Source organism: Leptodactylus fuscus, chromosome 9 (assembly GCF_031893055.1).
Source record: "Leptodactylus fuscus isolate aLepFus1 chromosome 9, aLepFus1.hap2, whole genome shotgun sequence".
Lineage (NCBI taxonomy): Eukaryota > Metazoa > Chordata > Amphibia > Anura > Leptodactylidae > Leptodactylus > Leptodactylus fuscus.
In genome coordinates this window covers 41,548,544-41,574,892 of record NC_134273.1, presented here as the reverse complement: position 1 = coordinate 41,574,892, position 26,349 = coordinate 41,548,544, and the positions used below count along the sequence as shown (strand labels likewise).

General features: G+C 43.2%; 1 protein-coding gene across 1 annotated transcript; it reads left to right on the top strand.

The window, feature by feature from the left end:
- Positions 1–22: 22 nt before the first annotated feature.
- Positions 23–24,988, top strand: C9H22orf23 (chromosome 9 C22orf23 homolog). Its single transcript, XM_075286884.1, has 7 exons — positions 23–89; positions 15,421–15,533; positions 20,799–20,861; positions 21,663–21,842; positions 22,098–22,229; positions 24,507–24,607; positions 24,723–24,988. Exons 2-7 carry the CDS (start codon positions 15,431–15,433, stop codon positions 24,837–24,839), a joined length of 696 nt encoding a protein of 231 aa, XP_075142985.1. The 5' UTR covers positions 23–89; positions 15,421–15,430; the 3' UTR covers positions 24,840–24,988.
- Positions 24,989–26,349: the final 1,361 nt, after the last annotated feature.

The following is a 26,349-nucleotide window of genomic DNA, read 5'->3' as shown; positions in this document are numbered from 1 at the left end:
ACCTCCCTCTGCTAACCCCGCCCCTATTCCTGTTTCTATGGGAACAGTAAACATCCCTGGTGCACACTGCGCGTTTCTTATCGGCTACGGTAAGATGTAATAGGAAGCAAAATGTGTGTGTGGTAGTGTGAACTGACGTCTGTCCATGTACGGTAACGCTATAGTGAGATTATTACGTGAGGGCTCCTCTCTTCTATTGGATTCTCATAGTCACCAGTTGTCTGGTGTAGCCGGGTGTAATTGTGGCGCATCTTCAGTGCACGGCCCCTTCTCTTCTGAGGTCCTGAGTGTGGGCTGCAGTGTGCTAAATGACTTGTCAAGGAAACTGGTTTTATTTTTTACAAGGAAGCCGGGGAAGGTGAAAAAAACTAAAAAACACCCAACAACCCGTACTTGTCTGTCCCCAATGCTCCGGGGTCTCCCACCCCGCTCTGTCCTGCTGCTTGTTTTGACAGTCGTTCTTGCCTGCACATGACCACCAAGAGCCATCAGCGGCCTAAGTAATGGACATGGGATGTCACAGGTGACGTATGCGAGTGACATCACAGGTGACGTATGCCAGTGACATCACAGGTGACATATGCCAGTGACATCACAGGTGACGTATGCGAGTGACATCACAGGTGACGTATGCGAGTGACATCACAGGTGACGTATGCGAGTGACATCACAGGTGACGTATGCGAGTGACATCACATTTGACGTATGCGAGTGACATCACAGGTGACGTATGCGAGTGACATCACAGGTGACGTATGCGAGTGACATCACAGGTGACGTATGCGAGTGACATTACAGGTGGCGTATGCGAGTGACATCACAGGTGACGTATGCGAGTGACATTACAGGTGACGTATGCGAGTGACATCACAGGTGACGTATGCGAGTGACATCACAGGTGGCGTATGCGAGTGACATCACAGGTGACGTATGCGAGTGACATCACAGGTGACGTATGCGAGTGACATCACAGGTGACGTATGCGAGTGACATCACAGGTGACGTATGCGAGTGACATCACAGATGACGTATGCGAGTGACATCACAGATGACGTATGCGAGTGACATCACAGATGACGTATGCGAGTGACATCACAGGTGACGTATGCGAGTGACATCACAGGTGACGTATGCGAGTGACATCACAGGTGACGTATGCGAGTGACATCACAGGTGACATATGCCAGTGACATCACAGGTGACGTATGCGAGTGACATCACAGGTGACGTATGCGAGTGACATCACAGGTGACGTATGCGAGTGACATCACAGGTGACGTATGCGAGTGACGTCACAGGTGACGTATGCGAGTGACGTGACAGGTGACGTATGCGAGTGACATCACAGGTGACGTATGCGAGTGACATCACAGGTGGCGTATGCGAGTGACATCACAGGTGGCGTATGCGAGTGACATCACAGGTGACGTATGCGAGTGACATCACAGGTGACGTATGGGAGTGACATCACAGGTGACGTATGCGAGTGACCTCACAGGTGACGTATGCGAGTGACCTCACAGGTGACGTATGGGAGTGACATCACAGGTGACGTATGCGAGTGACCTCACAGGTGACGTATGGGAGTGACATCACAGGTGACGTATGCGAGTGACCTCACAGGTGACGTATGCGAGTGACATCACAGGTGGCGTATGCGAGTGACATCACAGGTGACGTATGCGAGTGACATCACAGGTGACGTATGCGAGTGACATCTCAGGTGACGTATGCGAGTGACCTCACAGGTGACGTATGCGAGTGACATCACAGGTGGCGTATGCGAGTGACATCACAGGTGACGTATGCGAGTGACCTCACAGGTGACGTATGGGAGTGACGTCACAGGTGACGTATGCGAGTGACGTCACAGGTGACGTATGCGAGTGACGTCACAGGTGGCGTATGCGAGTGACCTCACAGGTGACGTATGGGAGTGACGTCAGAGGTGACGTATGCGAGTGACGTCACAGGTGACGTATGGGAGTGACATCACAGGTGATGTATGCGAGTGACCTCACAGGTGACGTATGCGAGTGACATCACAGGTGACGTATGCGAGTGACATCACAGGTGACAGGTGAGTTCCTCAGGGCTCGGTCCTCGGCCCCCTGCTCTTTTCTCTCTACACAGCCCCCATTGGACAAACCATCGCCAGATTTGGCTTCAGGTACCATCTTTATGCTGATGACACCCAATTATACACATCTTCCCGTGACATCACCCCTGCACTCATTCAGAACACCAGTGACTGTCTCTCTGCTGTCTCTAATATCATGTCCTCGCTCTATCTGAAACTAAATCTCTCTAAGACTGAACTACTACTGTTTCCACCATCTAACAGATCTGTCCCTGACATATCCATTGCAGTCTCAGGCCTTACTATAACTCCTAGGCAGCATGCCCGCTGCCTTGGGGTCATATTTGACGCAGACCTTTCCTTCACCCCTCATATTGAATCACTCGCACGTTCATGTCACCTCCACCTCAAAAACATCTCCAGAATACGCCCTTTCCTTACCAGAGATACACTAAAGACACTTATTGTCTCTCTGATTCATTCTCGCCTTGACTACTGTAATTCCTTACTAATCGGTCTTCCCCTCACTAAACTCTCTCCTCTACAATCTATTCTGAATGCAGCGGCCAGGCTCATCTATCAGGCTAGACGCTACAGCGATGCCTCCGGTCTGTGCCAGTCGCTACATTGGCTGCCCATTCATTATAGAATAAAATATAAAGTTATTACTCTCATCCACAAGGCTCTCCATAATGCCGCACCTCCCTACATTTCTTCCCTCATCTCTGTCTACCACCCAACCCGTGCTCTCCGTTCACTCAGTGACCTAACACTTACATCCTCTATTATCAGAACCTCCCATGCTCGTATACAAGACTTCTCCCGAGCTGCACCACTTCTCTGGAATGCTCTACCCCGGACAATCAGATTAACTCCCAACTTCTACAGTTTCAAACGCAAACTAAAGACGCATCTTTTCAGACAAGCCTATCACAATTCCTAATGCACAAAATTGTCTGAACACTGTATAAGCAATGCCGCCCCTGCTACCTCTTGTGTCACCCTCTCTACCTCATAGATTGTAAGCTCTTTTGAGCAGGGCCCTCAGACCCATTGTGTGAAATGACGTTCTTTGTTATGTATGTCTGTATCTGAACCCTATAAATTGTACAGCGCTGCGGAGTATGTTGGCGCTATATAAATAAAATGTATTATTATTATTATTATTAGGTGACGTATGCGAGTGACATCACAGGTGACGTATGCGAGTGACGTCACAGGTGACGTATGCGAGTGACGTCACAGGTGACGTATGCGAGTGACGTCACAGGTGATGTATGCGAGTGACGTGACAGGTGACGTATGCGAGTGACATCACAGGTGACGTATGCGAGTGACATCACAGGTGGCGTATGCGAGTGACATCACAGGTGGCGTATGCGAGTGACATCACAGGTGACGTATGCGAGTGACATCACAGGTGACGTATGCGAGTGACATCACAGGTGACGTATGCGAGTGACCTCACAGGTGACGTATGCGAGTGACATTACAGGTGATGTATGGGAGTGACGTCACAGGTGACGTATGCGAGTGACATTACAGGTGATGTATGCGAGTGACGTCACAGGTGATGTTTGGGAGTGACATCCTGGTTCCTTTCCTTAGGCAGCTGATTGGTCTCTGTAGTAACTTCCGCACAGGGATGTCCGTCAAAACAAGCAGCAGGACCAGACCGCAGTGGGAGAAACCAGGGCACTGGAGACCGGTGATTATGGGTGGTTGTGGGGGGAGGGGGGGGGGGTTACCTTTTTCTGGCAAAAAAATGGTTATCCTGGACAACCCCTTTAAGGGTAGGAAGACTTTGCCATAAGGTCCTGGGTTACTGGGTGTAGCATTGAAACACGTACATACAGTCCTATGAAAAAGTTTGGGCACCCCTATTAATCTTAATCATTTTTAGTTCTAAATATTTTGGTGTTTGCAACAGCCATTTCAGTTTGATATATCTAATAACTGATGGACACAGTAATATTTCAGGATTGAAATGAGGTTTATTGTACTAACAGAAGATGTGCAATATGCATTAAACCAAAATTTGACCGGTGCAAAAGTATGGGCACCCTTATCATTTTATTGATTTGAATACTCCTAACTACTTTTTACTGACTTACTGAAGCACAAAATTGGTTTTGTAACCTCAGTGAGCTTTGAACTTCATAGCCAGGTGTATCCAATCATGAGAAAAGGTATTTAAGGTGGCCAATTGCAAGTTGTTCTACTATTTGAATCTCCTCTGAAGAGTGGCATCATGGGCTACTCAAAACAACTCTCAAATGATCTGAAAACAAAGATTGTTCAACATAGTTGTTCAGCGGAAGGATACAAAAAGCTGTCTCAGAGATTTAACCTGTCAGTTTCCACTGTGAGGAACATAGTAAGGAAATGGAAGACCACAGGGACAGTTCTTGTTAAGCCCAGAAGTGGCAGGCCAAGAAAAATATCAGAAAGGCAGAGAAGAAGAATGGTGAGAACAGTCAAGGACAATCCACAGACCACCTCCAAAGAGCTGCAGCATCATCTTGGTGCAGATGGTGTCACTGTGCATCGGTCAACTATACAGCGCACTTTGCACAAATAGAAGCTGTATGGGAGAGTGATGAGAAAGAAGCCGTTTCTGCACGTACGCCACAAATAGAGTTGCCTGAGGTATGAAAAAGCACATTTGGACAAGGCAGCTTCATTTTGGAAACAAAAATTGAGTTGTTTGGTTATAAAAAAAGGCGTTATGCATGGCGTCCAAAAAGAAACAGCATTCCAAGAAAAACACATGCTACCCACTGTAAAATTTGGTGGAGGTTCCATCATGCTTTGGGGCTGTGTGGCCAATGCCGGCATCGGGAATCTTGTTAAAGTTGAGGGTCGCATGGATTCCACTCAGTATCAGCAGATTCTTGAGAATAATGTTCAAGAATCAGTGACAAAGTTGAAGTTACGCCGGGGATGGATATTTCAGCAAGACAATGATCCAAAACACCGCTCCAAATCCTCAGGCATTCATGCAGAGGAACAATTACAATGTTCTGGAATGGCCATCCCAGTCCCCAGACCTGAATATCATTGAACATCTGTGGGATGATTTGAAGCGGGCTGTCCATGCTCGGCGACCATCTAACTTAACTGAACTTGAATTGTTTGTCCAAAATACCTTTATCCAGGAACTGATTAAAAGCTACAGGAAGCGACTAGAGGCTGTTATCTTTGCAAAAGGAGGATGTACTAAATATTAATGTCACTTTTCTGTTGAGGTGCCCATACTTTTGCACCGGTCAAATTTTGGTTTAATGCATATTGCACATTTTCTGTTAGTACAATAAACCTCATTTCAATCCTGAAATATTACTGTGTCCATCAGTTATTAGATATATCAAACTGAAATGGCTGTTGCAAATACCAAAATATTTAGAACTAAAAATGATTAAGATTAATAGGGGTGCCCAAACTTTTTCATAGGACTGTATGTAGAAAAAAAAATCTTGCCCTTTTTATCATAGGCTGAAGCAGTTGGCCATATTTACTATTGTGGTTACAATTAGACACTGTGCTAAATGCGGTAAAACTTGGCACTTCTTGACACGTGTAGATTGCACAAAAGTAGACAGGTGGATGTGGCTACTCAGAAAAAAAAATTGTGTCATAAAATTCTGGATGCAAGTCTTGAGATACGCCAGATTTATCATCCAGCATCAGTCACTGTGATAAATCTGGTGTATTTCAGACTGACACTCTGTTCAAGCAGCTCTTGCGGTCTTGAGCTGTTCTTGTATTACACAAATGGCCTCCATGTAACATTACAGTTCTCCGCCACGGCTGCAGCAGGAGTAATACTTGGTCAGCTCTGGCTTGCCCTGGCAAAATTAATTATTGGCGATAAGAGGAGTGGGACCTGGGCAAAACAGCTTATAGCCCCAGTGGCTGCATATTGACTGTCTCTAATGTGAATCCCCGCTAATGGAATCTGCAGGCAGACAAAATTATATCATGCTGTAATCTGGGGGCACGAGTCCCTTGGCACGGGATGTCAGTATGGCGCTCATGTGACTGGCACAACTTCTACCCACCGCAGTCAATGTGCTGTCTCTCAGACACACCATCCTTTGCAGGTCACTAGGGGTTCTGCTGGCACAGAAAGGACACACATGAGACATCTGGTCGCACACTGTGGGTTTCTCTCTACTATAGTTCTTACAACACAGCAGATCTACAAGAATGACTCTCACAGTGGGGTATAGAAGTGAAACTTGAACAGGCCTGCAGGCTGCAGCTACAAATGAAGCGCATCCGCTGTCACAAGGCGTGCACCACCCAACACCACAGATCTCAGGCTCCCAGTCACTAGTTAGTTCACTGAACCATCTGATGTCTTAAACATAGGTTTCCCTCTTCTAGATGTTAGCAGATTGTGTGGCTCTCCCAGTTCATCTGCCTTTGAGAGTTGTTGTCTCCACCAAACATCCTTCCAGGAGCAAGAGGACCTCCTTTTCCCACTAGCCAGCTCTCCATCTTGTCCCCTAAAATGCACGGGAACAGCCCTTAAATACTGAGCCCTCTCCTGCCCCGAGTAGCCAGTAACATCTGACATCAACAGATTGCCGCACAAGAGAGCAGCAGTGCCACTCACAGGTGCAAGTCTTCCGCCTATAAGGAATCATCTTGAGATCCAGTGTGTTATGCACTGACTTGGCTGTCTCTGACTCTTGGCTGACTATGTCTACACTTGAGCTGGGTTCAGACAGGGTTTTTTGGGCCAGATTTTGACAGGGAATCTGCGTCAAAATCCAGCTAAAAAAAACCCCATTCCCTTTCCCTTTTTCCGTGAGTGTTTTTTTTCCACTCGCGGAAAAAAGAAGCGACATGCCCTTTCTTCAGGCGCAGCAATGATTTTGCTACTGAGAGAAAAACATGATTCACACAAAAATGCGCATCCCGATTCCAAACATGAACTCCGAATTTGCCTGACACGTCTAGATTTTAAGTTACCATATATACTCGAGTATAAGCCGAGTTTTTCAGCACAGTTTTTGTGCTGAAAAAGCTCCCCTCAGCTTATACTTGAGTCAAGCGGCAAGACACCTGTGGCAAGACACCTGTGAGCGGCCACTGGAGCAGTGCTGCTGCCAATAGGTGAGTGGTGGGGCAGCGCTGTCTCTAGGACCGCCCCACAATGTTTCCAGAGCGTCTTCTCTGCCTTACCTACCTCCTCGGGCCTGCTCACTGCCACCCCCGCTTCCCTTTCTACTATAGGTCGTGGAGGTCGGCAGTGAGCAAGCTCGAGTCCAGGCTGCGATCCCACTACCGCTATTATTATACTCGGGGGTCTTTTCAGACCCCCGAGTCTAATAATTGGAGCCCCAGGGGAGGTGAGAGAACATAAACAATTTTACTCACCTCTCCGGGATCTAATGCTAATCCTAGCAGGCTTTGAGTCTGTATGATAATGTCCCAGACGTCAGATATTACCATATAGGCCCGAAGCCTGTGCTAGTAGTAATAGGTTGTTACTGCTAGCACAGGCTTTGGGCCTGTATGGCAACAGGCTGTTACTGCTACCACAGGCTTTGGGCCTGTATGGTACTGCTAGCACAGGCTTTGGGCCTATATGGTAATATCCCAGACCACATGACGTCCGGGCATTACCAGATAGGCCCAAAGCCAGCTAGGATTAACATTGGATCCCAGTGAGTTGAGTAACACTGTTTATTATGTTCCCTCACCTCCCCTGGGGCTCCGATTATTATACTCGGGGTCTGAAAAGACCCCTGAGAATAATAATAGTTCATGGGGAAGGGGGGGGGGTGGCATTTTGGTTGTCTGTCTGCCCCTTCCCTGAGCTTGAAGACTGGTTTTTTTTTTCCCCCAGTTGGAATTCAGCCTGACTACAGCCTGGCTGAATATAGGGTATCTGCAGTGCTCCTATTCCGTCGGGAAGGGGTTAATAGGAACACTGCAGATACCCTATATTCAGCCAGGCTGAATTCCAAGTGGGGAAAAAAAACAGTCCTCAGGCTCAGGGAAGGGGCAGACAGACAACCAAAACACCCCCTCCCCTGCCCCAGCACCGGGTGTTCCTGGTCCCAGATGACATCTCCTGATGACACTGTGTTTGTGCTTAGATCACCACTGCGAGCACTTACTGGTCTCAGCAGTGATATGTACGCAAATGTTATTTGATTGCTAAGACCAATGGGACACAATCCATTTGTGTATAGGACATTGATGAGGCCAGAGGTGACCTGAGCACAAACAGAATGTCACGCATTTTCCCCCCTTGGCTTATACTCGAGTCAATAAGTTTTCCCATTTTTTTGTGGTAAAATTAGGGGCCTATATTCGGGTCGACGTATACTCAAGTATATACAGCATACTAGCAAAGCTTATTCAGTTATAATATTAATTTATTATATATTGGAAATATTCCAATGGAGGTGCCTAGACCAGTCTGCCACCAAAACTTCACAATTTTGTCATCGACACATCAAGTTATCTGTATACTATGCAATGAAAAGCGATGTCTGCTTCTGTACTGATGTAAATGATCTTAAGATGGCGTTAGATGGTTCACATGTTCCCGATGAATGGAGGCTAATTGGAAATTATGAAATACTCATAACATAAAAGGACAATTTCTGCTGATCTTGAAGTGGTAGCGCTGCTGCTTGGCCTACAGTTAGGGTACACAAAGCAGATGTGTTTCTTGTGCCTATGGATCAGTCGTGATGACAACAACCATTACAAAATGAGACAGTGGCGTCTCAGATTCTAGCACACAGTTGGTCAGTACAATGTACAACAAAAGTCACTGGTCAATCCACTACAAGTTTATCTTCCACCACTTCACAATAAACTTGGTTCAATGAATAATGTTGTAATTGCACTTGATTGTGACGGAAATGGTTTCCAGTATTTGAAGGAGAGGTTTAACACACCGAAAACTGAGGCTAAAAAAAAGGCTGGAATTTGTATTGGCCCCGAAATCAACAAACTAATGCGATGATGTCACATTCAGAACAAAACTCAACCTTCTGGAGCTTACAGCTTGGGATGTATTTGTGCTAGTAGTGCAGAACTTACTTGGGAACAGATGAGCTGAAAACTCTGCTGAATTAGTAGATAACAGGCTTACACCATAAGAACAACTTGGCTGCCGAATGTCATTGAAAATGCATTTCTTACATTCCCATCTTGACTTTTTCCCGCCCAATTTGGGAAGCACAAGTCACAAACACGGAGAGCGGTTCCATAAAGATATTTCTACAATGGAGAATAGATCTAGGCCACAGGAATCCCAACATGATGGGGGACTACTGCTGGTTTTTGCAATGGGAAAATATGACCGTTCACAAACACAAAAGCAAATGCCTGAAGCACTTTTAACAGTCCTGGGCCCTGCTCAAGTAAGACTTTTAAACTGAAAAACAAAACTTTTTGAAATTTTTCTATTCCATTACATTTCCATACACTGTTTACTACAAAAACTTTGATGTAGATCAGGAAATTGTTGGAGTAAAACTCATTCTGTTCTAAATTATTCAATGCTTTCCAAGTGCTTCAATCATTTAGGTAATACTTATGCATACCGTAGCAAAATTTCCTGAAACAACAATTCTGACTTCGAATTTGGAATCCGCATACTCGATTTAGTATAGAACAAGTGGTTTTTGCTCAGTAGCAGACGAAAAGTGTTTTTTTGGCCAATTTTAAGCATTTGTATTAAGGCCAATTAAGCTATCAATATGTTTGTATAGTGTGGGAGGAAACCGGCGTACCCGGAGCATACCCACACGAGCATGGGGGAACATACAAACTCTTTGCAGAAGATGTCAGTGGTTGATTTGTATCCAGAACCTCAGTACTACAAGGGTACAGTGCTAGCCACTGAGCCCCCCTCCTGCCCCAAAATTGGTAAGAAGATGCTGTTCTGGTGGAAAATCAAGCTTCACTTTACACAGATCTTCTGGATGACTTCTATGTGCTGCTATCATGGCTGGGTCTTTTTTCTGACTGACCATGGATTTTCATGGTTTCTGATGGAAGTTTTTAGGTGGAGTTTAGGAGAACCATTTTGTTGGAGCAACGGCCGCACACAATCCTCTCAGTGTTGAGAGAAGCTTTCCAACGTCCAAGTCTAGAATGATTGAAAAAGCTTACATTAAAGACAAGTCCTAAAAGCACAAACGTCCAAATTAATTCTGTAGACGTCAGTGAATAAAGCAGTGTTGGTAACTAACACATTGCACCTACATAGATAGCATAGAAAAGCCCTAAGATACAAGAACAGCATCCATCCAACATCACACTGGTCTTTCCATGTCTTTGACACAAAGCTGGGTTGATATAACAGATGGCATCTTACCTATGTTAGCAGCCTGAGCATTCATAGACCACCGGGTAGTTGATCTCAAACTCATGGTATTGGGTAATTGTTGGGAGCTCAGGATGAGTCAGGGAAGCTGTCTCACAAAAGAACGTCCGGCACCATCCATGGCAAGCATTGTGATCTCCATTGATGACCCAATAGGCAGCCTGACACATCTCATGTATCAGTGTGTCTTGGAGTCAGTCTGAAGACAGTGAGAGATATTTATACTCAGTATTAAAGACACCTGGAAGATTTCACAGCAGCAATTGTACATAATGGACGACATACCTGCAGAATCACAGACTTTCTCAGATAAATGGATGACGGCATATCGATGGCTGTTCTCCTCGCGATACCTGGTGACACCTGTGTTTTTTTCAGCCTTTTATTCCAGCTGATTTCCATGTCTGTAGGGAGTTACAGAAAAAGGAAAAATATAGAAATAACCTAAATATAGAGATAAATTCCAACGCAGTGGTCGCCACATGCAAATAAGGAGCCGCCTATAGCCGGCCACTAGGAAAAATCCAGTTAGCAGACTGAACTAACAGACGGTCGTGTCGTGTGCACGGGGCCTTAACTGCCGTCCTCTGACTCTAACTCATCATCTACATGGCTGTTTATTATGACTGTATACCTCATTCTCAAAGTCCTGCACGTCCGACTACATCCATCCAAAAAAAAGCGGACTCCCGGTGGAGAAGCTGTAAATGGACAAAAAAAGCAGATTGTTTTGAACACCCATTGAAGTGAATGTGTTTTTAAATGGACCGTTTGTAAACCGTTACCAATCTGTTTTTCTGCAATTTCGGCGTATTCACGACGGACGGACAGCAGGCGCAAGTGTGAATGAGGCATTAGTAAGAGACTGGAGCTTCTTAATAATTCAGGCGCACTTAGCACCAATGATGCACTTCATTAACACTTTGCATACAGAACTTGTACATTCTCCATTACCTGAAATTCCCCAATACACATGTACATAGGGCTGCACTGACCCTCACAGTGTGCGCGACCCCTTAATACTGTAGTGTCACACTACAACATTATATTACTAAGGATTATATACACTTTTCTAATTTATAGAAGTCTTGAAGAACAACATCCAGTCCAATCAGGCAATGTTCTCTCCATGACAGATCTCTCAGCACAGTATTTGATCTGTATCGTGTGTATACCTCTCTGGGGAAGAGATTGGCACATTATTTATACAGTATGACAGCAGAAGAAATCATGTTCAGCCTGTTAACGCTCAAGCCCACAAGTAGTTAATGTGAATGTTTAGTCAGTGGACGCGTGATGCCTTCTCTCCAAGTTGGCAGCATTGGCCGTGCGCTGACTAAAAGCCATCTGTAGAATATACCCTTGCCAAGGAAAAGTGTGGATTTATTAAAGGTACAGTCTAGACTAGACATAGTTATTTGCACAACTATGACAGTGTTCGGATGGAAGCAGTTACTGTGTATACACTTCTCTAAGGGTGTTGGCACTCTTACCAGCTGTCTGCGCAGCCATCAAAACCTTAATCACCCACTGTAGCAAATAGATATAAGATGATATGGGTAATACCTCATTTTAGCTGCAACCATTGTGTGCCCACTGGCCATTGCCTGGGTGGGATTTCAGCCATCACCCTAAGAGTAAGTTTACATAACAGATGGTGGAATCCGTTGGAAAAAATCACATCAATGGGAGGTATACGCTTATTTTTACGCCTAGCTGGGAAAAACAAACACGTGTCCTGCCCGATCTTCAGGTGGATTTCGCCCGAACCTCCCATGAAAGTGAATGAATACAAGACATCTTTCCACTGACATCAGGAAGATTTCCATGATGGATTTTGCATGGTGTCGCTTGGCAAAAAATCCGCCATGTAAACTTACCCTAAGAATTAGTCTGGAATTTATTAAACACAATTTACACAATGACCAGAATTTACCAATGAAGCAGCGATTCACTGCCGACCTACGAGAAGAAACTGGTATCAGCATTAAAGGGATAGTCTGAGAGAGGAAAAACAAAAAATATAGCAGCAGTAAATGTTATAAAATGAAAAATACCGTCCGCGCCGCTCCAGCACCAGTGGTCATGTAACATATACTCTCAATGCCAGTGGTTACATAGGAAACGCAGACACTCTGCAGCCAAGTATTCAATACCTGCTGCAGAGGATTGAGGGATTGAGCAATGGCGCTGGAGTGGCTGGATAGGTTTTAAATATACAGGGCTTTTGTGTTATGTTGCTACTATTTATGGCTTTGGACTGGCACTAGTTTTCTGCAATTTCGCCTGATTCACGACAGACGGACAGTAGGCACAAGTGTGAACGCCCCCTAGTCCAGGTGAACTTGCATGCACGGGAATAGAAGTCTATGCAAGTGAGGAGCTGGCGTAAATTTCCTGTATAATTTAAGCCAGTTTCTCAAATTTGTTGGACCGCGGCATCCCAGTCTTGTTTTGGTCTTTGCTGTGCTCGCTCCAGTTTTGTAAAAAGTTGTGAGAAGGAGAGAAGTAGACCAACTGTGGAACAGAAAAGATCTGTGTGCCCAAAGATGTGACAGACTTTTCCCATTTGTGGCTGTCCCCCCGCATTGTAAAAATGCAGCGTTTTGTCCGTGGTGGAAATGCCGCAGCAAAAAAACGCTGCGTTTTGCATTACCTGCACAGTGGATAGGAATCTAGCTAATCCCATTCACATATTTGCAGAAAAAAATCTGCAACGAAATCTCATCATGTCAAATATAGGAAATTCTGGAGTTTTCCATATAGGTATAATAGAGGCTGAAAATCTGCAGAGGAAAACTCTGTTTTCTGCGCAATGCGTGTCCGCCAAATATTTTCAAGACTTTTTAAGTCACTGTTGTTTGGAAGCGATTTGATGCGGGTCCTTAGCCCATGTCTGTTTTCTGGCAGTAAATTCTCCCAATTCTCTCAAAATTACCTCATAAACACCAGGTCTTATGATCCGCCTACGACAAGTGTTTAATGGAATCTATACACAAGTATATCAGATGAATGGAATCATGTATCTTCTCTTCTAGCCATCCTGTAAGGATTTACAGCTCACCTGTCCATAGACTTCTGTGGGTATATATTTAGATTGTGCCCCAACCTGCGCCCCCTTCCTTTGCAAGCACCTCTTTTCCTTCATTACTCTAAACTCTTATATAAAGTCTCACAATGTGCTTATCTGAGGTGCTTTTGTGGACTGTTCTTTGGGTTCCCTGCCATATATTGTATGATCTAGCACGCTGTATGTATTCTGCGACTTTCTAAGATATTTAAGATATGTAACCGGCAGCTTCTAGAAGAAATTGCTTGGTCCTTATAGTGTCTGGAGTCCATTGCATTTGACTTCATGTCTGTCACATGCAAAACGCAGTCTAATCTGCAGCCATCATGTTATAGAGCAGGAGGAGGTGAGAAGATATATTTATAGGTTCCTGGAAAATGAATCAGTCATTTATCCATTGACGTTTCTATGCTGAGAAGTCAAGGAGGCAGTCCTATCAGTGAGCAGATTTTCATAGTGATGACCTAACCACACAGATTGGTGTTCTGTTGGGGAATGACACCTGGACCCTGCACAGATCTGCTGTCCTAGGACCCTCCTGGTGCCATTAGCTGCATGTAGCACCATCCCTAGTCAAGTAATAGGAGTAGCGCTGCAATTCACCGTAACCACCACAATGCAGTGGATGGGGCTGCTGAGCCTCTCCTATTACTATAAGCAGCGCAACACACACAGTTTCCTGCACCCGAAGGCTGCTAGAACAGATGAGGGATCTTGGTGATAGACATTGACAGATTTCATACTAATAACCCATCCTGTGGATAGGTCGTCAGTATGAAAATTCAATTTGGGGCCAGAAAACCCCTCTAACTTGCGTTTTCCTCTTAATCCTTCTGGGTTACATTTGAGATTACTTTCCTTTATTCTGCTCCTGACCCTCCATGACCTGTGACTATAAACTTCTCTGATCTATTAGTCTTTATGACATGTCTGTCCATTGTCTACTCAGGCACACCAGTGCATGTGGCAGTACCACACACAGCTACAAGGTGGCAGCTGGCAGGGGTACATTTTCTGGCATGTGGCACCCCTGCACTAGAGAAGCTTAATACGCCATACTTGGACAACAAATGTTTGAAGGGATCTTCTTGCCTGAGCGTACACTCGCCTGGTGCTTGACACGCTGGCACGGCTCAGTATAAGCCATTGGCAGAGGTATTGTTTAACCAAGAGCTGGATGGAATTTGCTCCTCACATTATAAAGTGAATGTTGTGAACTGGGCTCTAAAAAATTCCATCTTTTGATGACTTTTTGTGCTTTACAAATAAATCTAAGATAAATGCTTCTAAATCCTCTGTCTCTCCGGTGGTCCCTGCTGGTCTCTCTTCACCTCTCAATGATAGCATTGCTGCTGATAGTGAGTGGTGGTACACAAGGTGAACCGGATAACCGGAGCTATATGAGTGTTAACAGGTTGGGACTAGAGATGAGCGAACACTGTTCGGATCAGCCAATCTGAACAGCACGCTCCCATACAAATGAATGGAAGCACCTGTGACGCTGACTTTGCCGGCGTCCGGCCGGCGTCACAGGTGCTGCCATTCATTTCTATGGGAGCGTACTGTTCGGATCGGCTGATCCAAACAGTGTTCGCTCATCTCTAGTTGGGACTTTTTTACTTGACTTATCCCATTGACAGCTGCCAGATGTTTTACTTACAAAACTACCCAGAAAATCTCCATGAAACAGTGGATGAATTTAGTCTTTATTTTATCACCCCCTCTACCTCATAGATTGTAAGCTCTTGCGAGCAGGGCCCTCAGTCCCATTGTGTGAAATGACTTTCTTTGTAATGTATCTCTCTGTCTGTATTTGAACCCTACAAATTGTATAGCGCTGCGGAATATGTTGGCGCTATATAAATAAAATTCATTCATATTGCCCTAACCTACCATTATGGCTTTCAGAAGTCCCAGTATGTCTCGGAAGGATGGAAATGTACAAGTTCCGATGGGCACTGGGTTTTGGAGCAGTTCTAAGCAACCACAGTATAGCAAAGAGACTCAAGATCTACTAAAAGGTAATGGTCACTATGTAGTACTTATTGTTAAAATTTGTAGTATGAGAAGGGTTAAAACAGTCCGCGTTGTCTGACCCCAGACTGATGGACAGATGTATCCCCTCCCTCCTCTTTGCTCTCTCAGAATCATGACTGAGAGCCAGAGATGATATCTACTTCTTAACATGGCGTGTTCTCCTACTTAACCACATGAGGACCGCCGTACGTAAATTTACGGCCTCATGTGCTGGTACCTAAAGACCGGACTATTGCCGAAATACGTCCGGCCTTTAGGTACCTTTCTGGCGGGGGGAGGGGTGCGGGGGGGACAGGGGTTAGGTGTTACTAACACCTAACCCCTTCCTCCATAACGTCCAGTCGGAACTGAGTCCGACTGGACGTGTTAACCCTTTCGATCGCGCCGTCAAACATCGCGGCGCGATCGAAAGGGATCCGCCGACAAGTTAACCAGATCGGCACCCCCCGCGGCGAGATCGGGGGGTGCCGATGGCAGTAGAAGGTAGTCTGGGGTCTGGCCAGTGACCCCAGACTACCGGAGCCCCCACATACCTGGTGATCCTGCCAGGCGGTGGAGGAAGTGAGCGATGTGTCTCACTTCCTCTGCAGCTTACAGGACACGAGCAGGCTCATGTCCTGCTCGTGTCCTGTCTGCTACTGTGTAGAATCAGCTGAAGCTTTCATCAAAGCATCAACTGATTCAAGTGTCCTAAAGGGACACATGAAAAAGTTAAAAAAAAGTTAAAAAAAAATAAATAAAGTGTATGAAAAAAGTAATAAAGTTCTAAAGTCCAAAAATCCCTTTTTTCTATACAAAATGAATTATATAAAAAAAAGCACTAAAAATTAAAAAAAGCAATGCATATTTGGTACCGCCGCGTCCGTAACAACCTGTACAATAAAACTGAAATAATATTTAATGTACACGGTGAACGTCGGAAAAAAAAAACGGAAAAAACTCGCCGGAAATAATGATTTTTTGCCATCTCATCCTACAAAATATGCTATAAAAAGTGATCAAAAAGTCATATTCACCCCACAACAGTGCCAATAAAAAGCGCACATTTTCCCGCAAAAAATAAGCCCTCAACCAACACTGTCAACCGAAAAATAAAAATGTTACGCCTCTCAGAAGATGGCGATGCAAAAATCACTGATTTATGTCCCCAAATGTGTTTTTGTTCTGCAGAATTAGTATCGCAAAAAAAAATAACATAAATGAGGTATCGCCGTAACCGTACCGACCCGCAGAATAAAGGACACATGTTACTTATGCTGTACGCTGCATGGCGAAAAATTTAAAATGTAAAACTCAATGCAGGATTGATTTTTTTTTTTTTTTTAATCCAGCAAGAAAGAGTTAATAAAATGTAATCAGTAAGTTGTAGGCACCCAAAGATGGTGCCATTACAAAATGCATCTCATCCTGCAAACAACAAGCCCTTATATGGCCATGTCACCAGAAAAATAAAGAAAATATAGCATCTAGCAATGTCAAGGCAAAACCCCCCAAAAATCGCCAAATTATTAGAACACAACTGGCTGCGGCAGATAGGGAATGTATAAGCTGTGCGAGCGAATATCAGGGGACACCCCAGATTTACAGCTTATGAGCGAAAAAACACCAGAAGTGACCCCCAAAGTGACCCCCAGAGTGACTCCCCCAATCATAGGAGCTACTGGGACATAGTAGGGAATTTGGTGTCTGCAATGTTCTCCGCACAGCTTATATATTCCCTCTTCGCCATCCACTGTGCAGTCACGTCTGGGATACTAATACTCACTACACCCCCTGATAAATTCTTTGAGGGGTGCAGTTTTCAAAATGGGGTCACTCCTTTGGGGAATCCACTTTTCTGGTACCTTACAGGCTCTACAAACATGACATGGCATCCAGATACCAAACATCAAAATCTGTACTCCAAAAGCCGCATCGCGCTCCTTCGCTTCTGCGCCCTGCTGTGCGCCCAAACTGCAGTTTATGACACATGTATGACACTGGTGTACCCGTTATATCGGACGTAATGTCATATGTGGGTATAAACTGATATTAGGGCACAGCTGGACGCAAAAGGGAAGAAGGGTTATTGGGTTTTTGGAGCACAGACGGTTTGGTTTTTGGATGCCATGACACTTTTGTAGATCTGAAACGCCAGTAAAGTGGAATCCCCTGATATGAGACCTTATTTTGGAAACTACACCCCTGAAGGATTTCTCCAGGGGTACAGAGAGCATTTTTAACCCCCAAGTGTTGCTATAACTTATTATCCATAAATGAATACGAAGCTGATTGTGAAAGGTGAAAATGACCATTTTTCCAGGAATACGTCATTTCAGTGCGTAATATGTTGTGCCCGCCTTGTATCAGAGATGAACGCTCTAAAAGCTGTTGTGCCCGGGATACCCGCTTACCAGTTTTTGGAGTGTCTCTGCTGACATAAGTTGGGCACAACATATCGGGCACTAAAATGGCGAATCTCTGGAAATTTTTCATTTTTAACTTCTCATTATCAGCTGTGATTTCATTTCTGGAAACTAAATAAATGCAACACTCAGGGGTTAAAAATGCTCGCTACGCCACTTGATAAATCCCATCAGTGGGCTAGTGTCCAAAATGGGGTGACATGTCTGCGGATTCCACTTTATTGGCAATTCAGGGGCTTTGCAAAAGAGGCATGGTGTCCTAAAACCAAACTGTGCTCCAAAAACCAAAATAGCGCTCCTTCCCTTCTGTGCCCGGCTGTGCCCAAACAGCCATTTATACCCACATATGGCATTAAGTCCGTTATCCGGGGTACACCAGTGTCATACATGTGGGCATACACCGCTATTTGGGTACCCAGCAGGGCGCAGATGTGAAGGAGCAATATGTGCTTTTGGAGTGCAGATTTATATTCTTTGTTTTTGGACACCACATCACATTTGCAGAGGCCCTAAAATTGTCCCTACAAAATGGGGTCACTTCTTGGTGAATTCCAGTTTACTGTCACCTGTGTAGTTTCTAAAATGGGGTCACAATGGGGGGTTTCCATTGTATTGATACTTTAGGGGCTCAGCTAATGCGACATGGCACCTGAGAACTATTCCAGCCACATCTGCTTTCTAAAAGCCAAATAACGCTCTTTCCATTCTGAGCCCCACCGTATACCCATACAGCAGATTATGGCCACATATGGGGTATTGTTAAGAAGAAATTGTGTAACAAACTCTGGGGGGCTTTTAATTCTTCAGCTACTTGCAAAATTAAAAATATGGCGCTAAATGGACGATTAATTGGAAAAAAAAGTAATTTTTCATTTTTACGTCCCATTGTTAATAAAATCTGTGAATCAGCTGTGAGGCCAAAATGCTCACCAAACCCCTAGATAAATTCTATGAGGGGTGTAGTTTCCAAAATGGGGTCACTTTTAGGGGGTTTCCACTTTATTGGTACACTAGGGGCTCTGCAAATGCGACATGGCACCTGAAAAATATTCCAGCAGAATCTGCCCTTCAAAAGCCAAATAGCGCTCTTTCCATTCTGAGCCCCGCCATGTTCCCATACAGTAGATTATTACCACATATGGGGCATTTCTGTGTTCAGGAGAAATTGTGTAACGAACTTTAGGGAGCTTTTTTTCCTTTATCCTCTTGTGAAAATGAAAAATTTGGGGCTAAATTGACAGTTTGTTGGAAAAAAAGTAAATTTTCATTTTCATGTCCCAATGTTAATAAAATCTGTGAAACAGCTGTAGGGTCAAAATGCTCACTCTACCCTTTGATATGTTTTGTGGGGGGTGTAGTTTCCAAAATGGGGTCACTTTTAGGGGGTTTCCACTGTATTGGTACTCTAGGGGCTCTGCTAATGCGACATGGCACCTAAAAATTATTCCAGCAAAATCTGCCATCCAAAAGCAAAATAGCGCTCCTTCCATTCTGAGCCCCGCCATGTTCCCATACAGCAGAATATGGCCACATATGGGGTATTGCCGTGTTCAGGATAAATTGTTTAACAAACTTTGGGGGGCTTTTACTCCTTTAACCCCTTGTGAAAATGAAAACTTTGGGGATAAAGTGACATTTTAGTAATTTTTCTTTTACACATTCCAATGTTAGTAAAATCTGTGAAACAACTGTACGGTCTAAATGCTCACTATACCCCTTGATGAATTCCGTGAGGGGTGTAGATTCTAAAATGGGGTCACTTTTGGGGGGTTTCCATTGTTTTGGTACGCTAAGGGCTCTGCAAATGTGACATGGTGCCTGAAAATTATTCCAGTAAAATATGCTGTTCAAACACCCAGTGTCACTCCTTCCCTTTCGTGCACTGCCGTGTGCCCAAAAATCAGTTTACACCCACATGTGGGGTATTTCTGTGCACGGGAGAAATTGCATAACAAAATGTGAGATGCATTTTCTCCTTTAACCCTTTGTGAATGTGTTAATTTTAGGTCTAAATGAATGTATTAGTGAAAAAAAATGAAATGTCTAAATTTGACCTCCATATTATTTTTATTCTTATGAAATGCTTAAAGGGTTAACAAACATCCCAAATGCTGTTTTGAATAATTTGAGGGGTGTAGTTTTGAAAATGGGGTGATTTATGGGGGTTTCTATTATATAGGCCTTTATAATTCCTTTCAGAACTGAAGTGGTCCCTAAAAAATTAGTTTGAGGAATTTTCTTGTAAATCTGGAAAATTGCTGTTACACTTGTAAGCCTTGTAACATCCAAAATGAATTAAAAGACGATCAAAAGATGATGCCGATATAAAGCAGAGATATGGGAGATAATATTTATTCATGTATTTGGATGGTATGACTATCTGCCTGAAAAGCAGAGAATTTCACATTTTGAAAATTGCAATTTTTTCCAAATTTCCATCAAATTTGCTAGTTTTTTTATAAATAAATACAAAAATATTGATTAGTGTTTACCACTAACATGAAGTATAATGTGTTACGAAAAAACAATTTCAAAATCACTTGTGTAAGTTAAAGCGTCTCAAAGTTATTGCCATTTAAAGTGACACATGTCAGTTTTGAAAAAAGAGGCCCGGTCCTTAATGTACTTCTGGGCCTGGTCCTTAACCGGTTAAAGTTGTCTGTAGTAAGGCCCCTTCACACGGCGTAAACGCGCCATTCATTTAGAAACATATAATTTTACATTTGTTATTTTATTATGGTCTTGAGGAAACTGAAGAATGGCGTCTTGAATATTGCTTGGCACATTTGGTTCCAAAGTCTTCTGGAATTGATAAGTAAACCAACATGTCTCTCTCTTCCTCAGTAATGATGCAAGAATCCAAGTTGACAAACTTCCAACAGCGTCAGATCCGAGAACAACTGAAAAGTGCGTCCTTTATACCCGTTATTATATAATATGTGCTTCGCAGTGCAGGGAATAACACAGGATGGGGTAACACTAGGGACAACATTAGTGGTTAAGTCTATTACCCTTTTCATTGCCCAGAAGCAAAACTCTGAGCCAAAGTTAGGAGTGGCTTGAAAAAGAATAGAAAATACGAAACAAGCTCGTATACGTTTCCCTTCTGTTAAATCCCCTCCTGACTTTGGCTCAAAAAAACACAGAAAAATCTGCAGCAGAAAACACTATTTCCGCAATGTGGGGCCTTAACCTTATAGGGAACAGTACAAAACTATAGAAGCATACCGTCAAGGGGGATGATGCTGAGCTATAAGGCAAGGATATTAGTAGCCAAAATTAATGGGACAGATATCTCTGGAGCCAGGGGGGATTACCAGCAAAGTGAAGTCTGCTTTTGGGGCCAGCACATGTCTCTGTTTTATATCAAGGCCAAGGAGGATGGGAACCCCCCGACTGAACTGAAGCCAACAATGTTACAACTGATGGTGTTTTTTGGGAACTTAGTTGTATTATTATGTAGGCTTTTATGTTGTATATTATTATTTACCATTATATAGTGAGGACTATAAGGCAATACTGTCTTGACTATATTGTGGTATTATGTGGGCTAAAAATAAGAATAAACAGTCTAAAAACAGCAAGTGTGGGGGCGGCATCATTAGCTTGCTGTCCAGGGCCCCATTGTTAGTAAAGTTGTACAGTATAGTAAGTGATCTGTATGTGAATAATAAGGTGGGATGTAAAATACATATTCTATTACTAAAGGTGGTGGTGCCCTCCCGATCCAGTGTCACCCTAGTTCCAGCAATACCCAGAGTAAGCCTCTAGTGTCTGCATTGCAGCCAAAAACCTCCACTCTAGGTGCAAGACCAAGCTTACGTCCTGCAGAGAGGTGCCGAGCTGGTGACGCCTACATGAGGGAAAAGTTTCAACCTCGAGCAACAAGTAAGTAGAGTATGAATATAGTATGCTTACACTGTCACTTATTAGTATGTGACCTGGTCAGGACCATGAGCGGTATAGTCAGCACTGAAGTCATGGAGAAGTGCGTCTTCAGTCAGTGATCACTTGCTTCCCCGTATTCTCTTTACATAGCAAAACTTACATATTCTGACCAAAATCTATACGATTGCTTATAATATCTCATCTATCGCACTGCACATTTTTGTTACTATTTAATATTTTTCTTAAACTCTCCAGGAGACATTAACAAAGAGAAAAGCCGACTGCAAAACCTTATGGCTACAGGGAAAGAGGAGCCAGATGTACCACAAGTACCAGCACCACAGATGGGGGAAGAGGACAAGGAGGAGAGGGACAGGTTTGATGAGTGTAAGTTCTAGACAAAGAATTGTTAATGGGGGGTTTACAGTCACAAATGTATGTGATGTGATGTATAATGTTTAATGTAGATGGTGTCCCCCATATAGGAATCACATCACAATGTACATTTTTTTTTCCTATCAGTATGTCTTTGTAGAATGGGAGGAAATCCACGCAAACATGGGGAGAACATACAAACTCCTTGCAGATGTTGTTCTGGGTGGGATTCGAACCCAGGACTCCAGCGCTGCAAGGCTGCAGTGCTAACCACTGAGCCACTGCCCCCATGTATATTAGGATTTTGTACCTATTGGGAACTGCAGTATCAGAGGGGGATCATTTACATGCTGATAAGTAGTCTGTAGAGATAAGATGGAGAGATCTGTCTAAGTCATGCCCACTTTCTCAGATACGTTGCGGCCTAGTAAATGTGACCGTTTAACCTGAATGTACAGATGTAGCAGAGTTATCCTGAACTTCTGTAATCGGTTAATCAGCTGCAACGTGACATCTTATCACAAAAGACAAGAAACACCAATGAAATAATACCTTTTAATGATGTTTAATGTTTTTTGTTGTCTTCAGTGATATCACGCTGCAGCTGGTTAACCAATTGTAGAAGTTTGGGTTAGCTTTGTTACATTTGTATTTACACCGGAATACACCTTGCTGTAGGTATATTGTAACAAGTGAAGGCACCACATGTACTTATTTCACCAAGTACAACTTGACAGAGGACCTGTCATATTAAACATGGTGGCTGATCTGCAGGTAGCCTATTATTGCAGGGGGTAGCTGAGCAAATTGATACATAGATGTGTGGGGAAAAAAAATTAGTCTATGGCTCTAGTCAGATCATGTTGTTTATGGATGCAAAAAATGGACACAAATACATGCAAGCAGACGGCCATCCATTTACATAGACATCAATGTTATTAGTGTAACTTCCATTTCATTTAGTTAAAAAACAATATATATATCTATCTATCTATAATATACAGTATATACAGTATATCCTATTGTGTCGGGGGTTGTGGTGGACCTCATTGTAATATATGCTCTAACCAAGCTTTGCCAGGAGACTCATCCATACTGTACTCCATGTAGGCTGTAGAGATGAAACATGAGATTATTACATATTATGTACTAGCTGTAAAATAATGAGATATCACTAGTTAACACAGTCAGGTATGTGATTTTATAAGCTACATGAATTGCATATTAAATCACATTTGCAACTGTGTTTTTAAACTTGTGATAACACATTTTTTTACAGCTAGTATTTCAATATCTCAGCTGTCTTCTGATACCAGAACCATTATTCTAAGTGGTATAAGACTGGAGATACAGCCATTTGAAGTGACCACTCACCCCTCCCTCCCTCCCTGGTAAACGTTTCAGCTGTGTAACAACTTTCCCTAGTAACAGCTCAGCTAGAGGGTTGCTAAGGAGAATGGTACAGCCTGTTTTATAATAAAAAGGAAGTTAGATAGGGTAATGAAGTATAACACAAAGATGGTCACCAAACACTCCCTCCAACAATGTAGTGGAAAAAAATAAATAAAAGTTAAAAAAAAAATTAAAAATGGATCTGTTGCCGACTGTTTTTTTTTTTGGATGGACACAAAAGTGTGGTATATTTAAAAACAAAAAATGCAAACAGCAATGGACCAGTTTTTTTTTGTTTTTTTTTTGTACATTGATGTCTACAGTTGGCCATCCATTTGTGTCAGTTTTTTGATCCATTAAACGGATGTGAAAAACGTGATTTGAATAGAGCCTAAGGCTGAGGCCCCACGTTGCGGAAGCACAGCTTATTTTGTGGCAGATTTTGCTGCAGTTTTTTGAGCCAAAGTAGGGAGTGGATTGAGCAGAAGGTAGAAATATAAGAACTTCCAATATATTGCCTATTCCTTTTGTAGCCATTCTTGGCTTTGGCTCAAAAAACCGCAACAAAATCTGCAACAAAACAAGCTGCATTTCCGTAACGTGGGGCCCTAGCCTCGGTTGTATTTCTTTCATGTAAACCTAAACTGTATGCTTGGGAGTCCAGTAGGCGGTCCTACTTATTGACTATCAAAGTGTGCATACAGAGATAACTGTCCAACATGGAGAAAAGGGCCCACACATGACTACTACACCTAAAATGCAGCGATTAAAATGAACAAAATCCAAAATATACTGACACTTTTTCCACAGATCTATTTATCACTGCTCATCATGACAGGATCCCTTTAAGGCTCCTGAATTGAGTAGTTCTCTTGTAATCTGATGACTGTTTTTCAGTGGTTGCAGAAATCCAAGAGCGATGGGACTTTCTAGAAGAGATGGAAGCACTGGGCCGGGGGAAGCAGTACTCCAATATTATTAATACAGAGATTTCACAGGTACAATCTTATTTCCTAATATGACACACGTATATGTTTTAGGTCTTGCTTTATGTTGCTATCTTTATCTTGGCTTTCTAGATCAGTTTTAGCTTGTTGTTTGTTTCATTTGCAGAAACTGAGAGAGATGGAAATAATTGATAAGCGGAGAAGCTCAGAATTACGGGAAGCCCTTCAAAGGTCAGAACACGGGACGACAGCCCCGACTACCTCACTTCATACATGTTCATGAAAAACGGCTGAGGTCTTATGTACTTCATACAATGGTTTCCTACAGTATGTAAACACCTACCGAACTGTGAATTAAGCAGAACTCCACTCCAAATGTGCTGTGGTTAACTCCCATATCCATACATGTATATCACAGGAAGGCGTCAAGGAAGTTGATATAAGATTTGTTTGCTGGGACCTGACACTGTACGGGGGAAAGTGGAGCGCAAAATAACATGGCTCCTAACTCCCATTAAAATGAATGGGAGCATTTTGAGCGCGTCATCTGCCGGCACGTGTATACATGCCAGATTGTGCTCCACTTTCCTCCGTGTGAACTCCCCCTACAGCTTCTCTAGTTGCCCCTGTGACATGGAGTAACACTGACCAGTTGTGAGATCTTCTCACAAACTAACAAAATGCCTGCCTGGAAGGATTCAAAGTAATCCACTGTTCAATATCTATTGTCTTATACTTGTTACCACTATGCTTCCTCTGTGTCACAGGCACACCAAAGCTTCCTGGATCTTTGTGACTGGGCGGTATTGAGGGTAACTTCAATCCCACGTGAGATTTTAGGATTTCATTGCTGGGAGACTAAATTATGAGATACACGCTAAGAGACATGATGATAGACCAGTCTGGACTTGTATTGGATCTCGTAAAGCACCTATATCATAAGCATTGTTGGGTGTGCGGAGTTGTGTCCTTGTGATTTGCCAGGCATTACATTATCTATAGAAGATGTAATTAATAAAACAATAGGAAAAGAAAATTCCAAGACGTTGGGCAACAGAATCACATGCACGATACTCATGTGGTATCCAACAACAAAAGCCTCTGCGTACAGCTTCCCTACATATCGTGAATACACAAGATGCAAACAATGTGTGTCTGAAGGCTGAACGGACCTGAATATTTAGTATGAATTAGGACTATAGGATATCTTTGAGCAGTGCTACATTAAGATGGCAAATGTCACAACTCATGACAGTGAATGTAGTCATGCAGAAATGCAGCAGGACTGGAATGATGATAACTGACAGACACAAAACATTCACTATCATTAGCTGCAATGTAACATTAAAGTCTTATGTTGCACAACTAGAAGTCACTACAGTGTAGCCCTAGTGTTATTGTTACCACTCAGCCAGATCATGGGGAAAGCTGCCCAGTGTATGCACAGCCCTAGCAGCACAATGCCATTCTTTCACATTTGGATGTAATTTTAATATATATTAAAATATAAACTTTTACTTTACTTTGTGTTGTGATTTTAATGCACCAATAATTGTCTTTATATTAAAGAAACATCTTTATAGTAACACAACTGAGAATAGAGAACCTGCGACCGTGAAAATGGTGTCCAAGCTATCAGAATGACGTTATGGGGCTGAAAGAACTGAGCAGATATATATAGTTTTTTGCTTTTTACTTATCAGTATGCCTTTGTAGAATGGGAGGAAATCCACACAAATACAGGGAGAGCATACAAACTCCTTGCAGATGTTGTTCCTGGCAGGATTTGAACC

Bases quoted from the DNA above. Each gene is read 5' to 3' on its own strand.
- C9H22orf23 (XM_075286884.1), top strand. From the start codon at position 15,431: ATGTCTCGGAAGGATGGAAATGTACAAGTTCCGATGGGCACTGGGTTT. The intron at 20,862-21,662 runs GTGCGTCCTTTA...CTATTACTAAAG, and splicing joins GATCCGAGAACAACTGAAAA to GTGGTGGTGCCCTCCCGATC. The intron at 22,230-24,506 runs GTAAGTTCTAGA...ACTGTTTTTCAG, and splicing joins GAGGGACAGGTTTGATGAGT to TGGTTGCAGAAATCCAAGAG.